The sequence below is a fragment of the Bidens hawaiensis genome, unplaced genomic scaffold, assembly GCF_021521415.1.
Source record: "Bidens hawaiensis isolate Kalapana, Puna unplaced genomic scaffold, B.hawaiensis_p1.1 tig00033490_1, whole genome shotgun sequence".
Lineage (NCBI taxonomy): Eukaryota > Viridiplantae > Streptophyta > Magnoliopsida > Asterales > Asteraceae > Bidens > Bidens hawaiensis.
Genome location: NW_027495736.1, coordinates 95,068 through 103,798, shown reverse-complemented (window position 1 = coordinate 103,798; position 8,731 = coordinate 95,068). Strand labels below are relative to the sequence as shown.

At 36.7% G+C, this 8,731-nt stretch overlaps 1 protein-coding gene across 1 annotated transcript; it reads left to right on the top strand.

Annotated features, from left to right (window-relative positions):
• Nucleotides 1-4,453: 4,453 nt before the first annotated feature.
• On the top strand, nt 4,454-7,215 carry LOC143584911 (calcium-dependent protein kinase 19-like). Its single transcript, XM_077066833.1, has 7 exons — nt 4,454-5,139; nt 5,911-6,054; nt 6,162-6,314; nt 6,390-6,673; nt 6,758-6,885; nt 6,957-7,056; nt 7,144-7,215. The coding sequence occupies exons 1-7, from the start codon at nt 4,479-4,481 to the stop codon at nt 7,213-7,215; spliced, it is 1,542 nt and encodes a 513-aa protein (XP_076922948.1). The 5' UTR covers nt 4,454-4,478.
• Nucleotides 7,216-8,731: the final 1,516 nt, after the last annotated feature.

Sequence of the window (8,731 nt, the reverse complement as noted above, 5' to 3'; positions counted from 1 at the left end):
AATTCAGCGTTCGGGTTCAGATTTGTCTGCATGAGATCAGTCTAAGGTAACTATTTACATTTTATTTATAGTTAATTGATTACCGGTTATTGCAGGAGCAAATCGGTTTGTTTGACAGTGTTCAGTAGAACAGCCGTCAAGTTCAGGCTCGTGCCATTGCTGTGTCTGTTCACTGTTTTCAATCTGTCCTTGTTTGTTATCGTTATAACTGAAGACGGGATGGTTGTGATCGGAGTGTTCATCGGTTAATGATTTGGGTTGGTTGGTTTGTCAAAGGGAACTTGGATGTGGTACTGACATGGAATAAACCTGGAGAAAATGGAACCAACAGGTGTACTGGTGACGACATAAGTGAGAAAAAAAAGTGGTTAGTGGCAAGTCGTGTGAACTATTGCCCGTTTGGATGATCTTTTGGTTAGGGTTTGCGTTAACTGGTCGTGTGTGCGATCATAGAACACTTGGTACCGCTTGCTTTCCATGAAATTTCTACTACTGTTATAACTGGTTGCCTATTAGCTGGTCTAGAATTGTGATTGCTACTTGTCTGTTTGGAACTGTGAAGGTATTTTATGTTCGTTAGTGATTAGTGGTACAACATTTGAGAGGATCAGGATCTTGTGTTGGGTAAAGTTATTTGCCAGGGAAATACGATTGGGGTTCATCTCTTGGAGTGTTGGTGTGGCATGGATTGAGATAACAAAGACAGTGGGAGCTGGACATAGGCGACTTGGTAGGCTGCAAGGAGGTGGGACATTTGAAGAGTCGATGTCAAAAGGTTTAGAAGAGAATGTATCTGGGGTTGATGCATTGAGACTCAATGAAAGCGGTGAAGACTCTTGGGTTCAAGATTCTGGTATGTTTTATTTCTTGTTACTCACTTCAGTGAAGCATTGGTGAATCTTTTAGTTAAAGACTTTGGAAGATACGGTCTCTGTATCATCGGAAAAAGTGAACCAACTTTCGAGTTATAAGTTCTTGGCTCGCTGAATTGAGTAGAGCTAAGGGGTTTCAGTTTGCAGACATGAAGCCTAGAGCCACGGGGATGTCAGCTTGAGCGTATTCGGAGGTCTGAATATGTCTAGGGTTTTGGTAACAGTGGGAGCATGCGGTGTGTTCTAGGTTTGTTTCCAAAGGGGCATTGGTTTAGAAGACCGGGAATTCGAATGTGAAAATTTCTCCTGGTGTAGTCTGCTGATTTGGAGAGTGTTTATCCTCTGGAAGTCTTTGGAGCCAGTAGTGTGAGTAAGTGAGGGCCGGTTAAGATTGAGGATGAGCCATTGGCGGATTTTGACATGACTGGGTCGTGATGACCGAATTGGAGCTCTCGGGAGCTTCAATGGGCCTTTTAGGTAACTGATGAGAAGGGCCGCTGCAACTAGGGTGGATTAGTGGAAATCTTAGCTTGTTCCTAGGGAACTGGAGGCTTGAAGAACTTCTGTTGTTGAAGTTTTAGCTTGTTCTTGGAATTGGAAGCTTGGTAGATTTCTGTTACTGAAGATTACTGACGTTACTGGATGATTGGGATTATTATTTGCTTGGACAGCGGGTTGGAGTTTATCGCAAGGCCTTCAAGTGGGAGATTGTTGGGTTATGAAGGCCTTTGGGCTGGTTTTATTAGGAGGTCTGGTTTTGGTTCCTAATTATGTTTAACCCTAATATTGTTTATTATATATATTCCATCATGTAATTGTAATCTTCGTTCTGAGGTAATAAGAAAATCTAGTTGCAGCCCGTAGACGTAGGTCCCCTCGCGGGGACCGAACCACGTTAAATTCTTGTGTCGTTTATATTTTCGTTTATGTGTGTTTATCGTTGTGCATACGTGTGTTGTTTTACTTCCGCACGCCGCTTTGTTCCTAACATGTTACTTCTTTCTTATACTTAGTAACTCAAATTAAATGTTGCCATCTTCTCATATATTATTGAAAAACCCGTATAAAAAATAATAAGTTGAATGTCTTACTTCACTAAATAAAAATTCTTACTAAAAACCAGCAAGATGTTAAACCATGCAAGGAACGCCATGTAAAACCCTAGGCACACCATACTTTTAGTATTAGAGCGTGTCCGGCCATTGCTTCATGCTTGAATTCTAATAGTAATAGCCGTTATCGACACAAGAGACTTCGTTATCGAAGATATTCACGTTTTGTTGGTTTTTTCCAACGAAAGAAATGAATGATATTACTGATATATAGATTATATGACTGAGATAAAAGTCGTCAAAATATTGATAATTTTATACTACAGCTATATATAGTCAATGGTAACATCAAAGGATTGATATTTGAATTAGCACACATGTTCTTTTTTGCTTTATGGTTTTGCTACTAGGATGCATTTTGCGCTTATCTCTAATTTTTGTGTTATGGACAATCGAAAGATAATCTAATAAAATATTATACCGAATATTCTAAGGGTGTGACATGGAAAAGCTTACGTTCAGTTTTAATTTAGGAAATCTTATGACGTATGAAAATATACCTAGATTTTAGAATTCAATATGGGTATTGAAAAAGATTGACCATGCCCTATTTCAAGGTTTTCAAACACTTTTTACTAGGATGCTCATAGGTTCGGTTTCTGGTTTATTCGGTTTGAAAGGTTTTTGGTCGAAACCAAAAATTGAACCCAACCCAACTTGTAACAGTTTTCGATTTTCGACTAAATAACTCTTTTCTTATACCACTATATTCCTTATTGGATTGGGTTGGGCTAAAGTTGTAATTGACTAGGGTAAATGACAAAACTAAAAAAACCATTGTTTGATATTTGGTTTGTACTAAGTTAGAATTTCTATAAAACCAAAAACCCAATACGGTCTCAACCAAAAACCGAAACCGAAACCGAAAATCCAATATGTAATTCGACTCGTTTTAAACGGTTTCCATTCATTTGGCTTTCAGTTTAATCAGTTTGAAACCAAATAATTAACATCATTCGGGATCTTAGTGAAATATTGGGCAGAAACCATCGTGGGCTATTCATCTATATAGGCTCAACCTTTTGGTCCGTACAAAGACAACACACAACTCCACAAGAACACTAAAGCCCAACAGGATTAAACTAAAGCTCAAAATAAAATTAATTGTAAGTGTAGCAGCTAAAAATTTACGTGTGAACAAAAACACTATGTTATAATTAAAATGTTAAAAATTTAAACCGAAACATCTAAATTAATTGAGAACTTGATAATTATGTTATAAATTATAATTACTCTCTAGTTTATATAACCAAGTGGCAAGTTTTATATATCGGTATTTCGCCTCGAATGAATAATCAATAAATAGTTTGTTAAACAAATTAATGTATATGCTAAATTACGTTACTTCATTGTTCAATTTATCATTAATAATTATTTTTAAATACATAATTATCAATTATTAGTCTAGGATTGCAATACTCTTAAACATGACTCTTTTGGACGTTTAAACTCTTTTAAACTATATGATTATTTGCGTAACTCGTTGTATGACCTTAAGATATATATCACTAGCAATATTAATATACTCATATTTGGACATACAATAATCACTAGGCCAAAGTGATAATGGTAACCAAATTCATCTTACAACTTATTTGTGCATCTTAATATCTTATGTTTGTAGTGTTGTATAGGATGTTAAGATATTTTTCGGTCAATTACTCAGTTAGGTCATTAGGACATGGGCTGATAAGATATTTTTCGGCCACTACGAAATATGATGGCATCCGTAATTTTTTATATTTTATTTTTTTTATTGTGTAGTCTTAACTTTTATGTTAACTAGACATTAGGAGACTTTTATAGAGTTAGGACAAAACACAAACTTTTTAATATGAAATTGATAAATATATTACACTTTCAGAAAAATATCAATTACCATCTTCATTTCTTGACATACATGTCAATCACAATCATCTCTAGTAAAACATATATTTAAAATTTAGACATAAAAGTAATCACTAGGCCAAGGTGATAATGGTGTTACATTTTGATAGCCAGACTTTTAATAGTGTCAGCATCTAGAAATCCAGAAGTATACAGTATCACTCGTTTTCGTATAGAAAAATTTTTCCACCGATGTCACACATCCACTAGAAATAAATAAATAATAAAATAATTACTGAAAATTCTTTAAACATTAAACAAAAAATAAGAATCTTCTGATCTTACAACATTATTGCTAAATCCAAACACACAAAGTTAGGAAATAAATGAAACACAAACTCCTACTATTTGGCAGGCCCTCAAATAGACAAAACATAGCACATTTGTACACCCCTATATGGGATAGACAACATGATGACTTTCAAAAAGTCAAAATTAACTAACACCCCCTTCTTTTTAAATCTTGATCATGGCCTGCAACTCAAATCACTTCTTTAAACTTCATCAATCATCAACCTTTGACTTTTATCTTTGACCAAGTTCATAACTTTTCAACACCCTTTTAAAATCTTGATCCAGTTTTGACTTTTTTTGGTCAAATCAAGAAATGGGCTTGTGCAGTAGCAAAAGTAATAGTGGTGGAGTAAACCCTAATGCACATAAAGCAAGATTTGATGAACCCAATATTATTTACACCAAATCATCACCTCCAGAAGCTCGAGCAGCCCGAATGCCCCCCAGCCCGAAACGGGCTAAAACCGACACAATTCTTGGAAAACCATTTGATGATGTGAAGCAGTATTACACAATGGGGAAAGAATTGGGTAGGGGTCAGTTTGGTGTTACATATCTTTGCATAGAGAAGTTGACCGGTCAAAAGTACGCGTGCAAGTCGATATCGAAGAAGAAACTTGTGACGAAAAGCGATAAAGATGATATGCGAAAGGAGGTTCATATAATGCAGCATTTGAGTGGGCATGCTAATATTGTGGAGTTTAAGGGGGCTTATGAAGATAAGCAATCTGTGCATTTGGTTATGGAGGTGTGTGAAGGGGGTGAGCTTTTTGATCAGATAATTGCGAAGGGACATTATAGTGAACGGGCTGCAGCGGCTATTTGTCGGTCCATTGTGAATGTGGTTCATGTTTGTCATTTTATGGGTGTGATGCATCGCGATTTGAAGCCTGAGAATTTTTTGCTTTCGGATAGTAGTGAGAAGGCGCTTCTGAAGGCTACTGATTTCGGGTTGTCGGTGTTTATTCAAGAAGGTATTGTTAATGTTTTTGTCTTTGATGTTAGTTAGTGAGCCTTGGTGATATACGTGCGGATACTTAAGCTAAACCGACAGGAATAATATGGTTAATCTTGCAAATTGTGAATTAGAGGTTGAAAAGCTCCATGATAGACGGTTACTTGTGAATAAGTTATGACAAGGCAACAAAGCCCGGTCTAGATTGTTACGGCCCGTGTATAAATGACCCGTTTCAGCCCATACAAAAATAGGCCCGTTACCCAATTTGTGCGACATCTCCATCGCCACTGCTAAACTTATTGCGGTAGAGGTGCAAGAGAAAACTGGTTCAGGAACTCGAATCAGTTTGTAACCGGTTTGGAAACGAACCGACCAGTAAGGTTGAAATCGGTTATGTAACCCTATACATTGAAACTAGTTTGAACCCGGTCAAACCCAAGCCGAACCATTTAAATCCCAATTTCAAACTGGTTAAAATCGATTTGACTTTTGGCCAGAAATCGGTTCCATACCGACCCGGTTGACCAGAACTTGGTTTTGACTTTTGTTGACCTAACCCAACCCTGCTTCAACTCGAACCGGTTTGGGCCCAGAACACGATTTGTGCACCTTTAGTAATCTAGTTTTCGGGTTGACGGGTCGAGCATGACTTGAACCGGAAATTTTATTAAATTTTAAGATGAACACTTTAAATTACCTCCAAACTTACCAAAAATGCGAATATATATAAAATAGTTACATTTAAACTAGCAAACTTTATTATGAACATGTGAACAAACAATTGCAGGAAAATCATATCGAGATGTTGTTGGCAGCGCGTATTATGTTGCACCAGAAGTGTTAAAGCGGAAATACGGGAAAGAAATCGACATATGGAGTGCAGGGGTGATGCTGTATATCTTGCTTAGTGGTGTGCCTCCCTTTTGGGCAGGTAATAATGCTTTTTTAACCATCTTTATAAGTATTTATGAATTTTATATAGTCACTTATATTATAACTTTTATAAGTTATAACCCGAAAACCGATAATAAATTGCAGAGACAGAGAAAGGAATATTTGATGCTGTATTAGAAGGATATATTGACTTCGAAAGTGACCCGTGGCCATCTATTTCTCCAAGTGCCAAAAACCTGGTCCGAAGAATGCTCACGCAGGACCCCAAGAAGCGTATAACTTCTGCGCAAGTTCTCGGTATGTAAATATGATTACAAAAGCTAAAAACTACAAAATTTTAAACATAACCCGAACGCTGTCAAATGGGTACAGAGCATCCATGGATAAGAGAAGACGGTGAAGCATCAGACAAACCGATCGACAGTGCGGTTTTGTCTCGAATGAAGCAGTTCCGGGCTATGAACAAGTTAAAGAAACTTGCTCTCAAGGTTATTGCAGAAAATTTATCGGCAGAAGAAATTCAAGGGCTGAAATCAATGTTTGCAAACATGGATACTGATAACAGCGGGACGATTACGTATGAAGAGCTTAAAACAGGGTTGGCCCGATTGGGGTCAAAGCTCACAGAGGTTGAAGTCAAACAACTTATGGAAGCTGTAAGATGTTTAGAATGTTGAAAACTTCAAGATTCTTGTTTTTTCGGATACCCTTTTCGTTAAAAGAGTTTTTGCATGTTTCAGGCTGATGTTGATGGAAACGGGTCAATTGATTACATCGAGTTCATTACCGCAACAATGCATCGGCATAAGCTGGAAAGAGAAGAACACTTGTACAAAGCATTTCAGCATTTTGATACTGATAATAGCGGGTATGTAAATTATAAAGTACCCGAATTTAATAGTATTAAATATGATTATGATTGCGATATTTTGGAATTAGATTTATTACAAGAGACGAACTAGAAACAGCGATGAAGAAATATGAAATGGGAGATGAAGCCACCATTAAGGACATAATAGCGGAAGTGGATACCGATAATGTGAGTTCTTTGTTTTCGTTGTTCTCTTAAATGTCGCTCGGTTTTGTTAAAGACTAAAAGTTACAACGGTTGGTTGTTATATTACAGGATGGGAAAATAAACTACGAAGAGTTCAGTACGATGATGAGAAGTGGGACCCAACCGGGGAAGCTGTTCTAATGCGACTTAAACGACAAGTCGGCAACTAGATGGTTACAAAACCAGAACATCAGATCATATTCAGAGTCAAATAATCCACAAGAACAGAGTTTGGTGCATAAGATTTTAAGTCTTGTGGTTGCAGGCTAAATTTTCCATAATTTTTCGAGTACTAAAATCATAAAGAAAGTTTGTATAATCATTGGTGCTGTTTGTTTTTTAAGAGGTAAAATGTCTACAGTCTGCGGACCATATCTGCAAGCATCTCCAGCAGAAGAGGTGGACCAAACCTCTGCAGTCTTTAGTTTCACTTCTACCATATTCACATTATTGTCTTGCTGTATCAACTCGATTCTATAAGAGTTTTGAAATCGTTACTTGCCACCGTAAGTTTCCAACCCCACCAAAAAAAACTAGGTGTGACAATCATGCCGATTAAGCAGGTTGAAAACCATGTAACCCGAACACAACCCGTGTAACATGTTTCGTTTATCTATATGGGTTGTCAAGTCAAAACAGGCGGGTTGGTTGCAAATGAGTTGTAAATGCGTTAAGCAGTTCGCAAATGGTTAACAAACTCGCTGATGGATTAAACTTGTATTATATATGTATTCTGAACATAAGAGGTTGATGAGTTGAGCTATTTAATTCTAAACATAGTTATTAAAAGCCCTCGCTTCTTGTGCCTAGGCCCATTTTTTAGGTGAGGCTCAATAAATGCGCTTCTAGTTCCTAGGTGAGGCGCTCCTGCATTGTCTATGCCAAGAACATGAGAAACTAAAAGCTGAGCAAAAGAAACACAAAGAGTGCTATTGAAACATCGATCTAGGAGAGGCCAAACGTATTATATTGATACATTTGTTATTCAGCTTTTGAAATTACATTTGAATCTTGACTATTTTATAACTTTTGGTACTAATTAGATGATATTAGATGTTAAATAATAGCTTTTTTATTGTAATAGCTTTCTAATCATCTTGGTTTCGTGGTGTGTGCATTTTTGTACCTATCCTCCGACATGTCACTACGCAAGAGACCAGGCTCTCTTTCTAACTTGTTATTCATCTTTCACCTCTCTTTGTGTCAATAATGGCGATTACGACAAGGGATGCCATTTTTGTGGGGCTCTCTTACTTACATTTATGGTTTTGTTAGGCAATCATGTAATAATCTTTGCAATTGGTTTGACTTCAAGCTGTAATCCCAACTTAAAAGGCACATCCAAACACCCTATATGTATCATTCAATTATTTTCTTTTTCTTTTTTTTCATCCTTTCTTTTTAAACAAATTTTATATTATTTTAAAATGCATAATGGCTCATGATGCACGAATGGAAACGGACGATTAAAGTTCGTTAGCTCTGTACCAGCATACATGTTAAACCGGCCCGTGAAACTTACACTAGACAAAGACATTGATCTGCAAATATCTAATCACCAGCATTGTTTTCTTCAGAAAATATGAGGTGTAATTGTATAACTTCAAAGTTTATATTTCATATAAATTTGCCAAAGTTATGGTTTCTTGATTAAAAA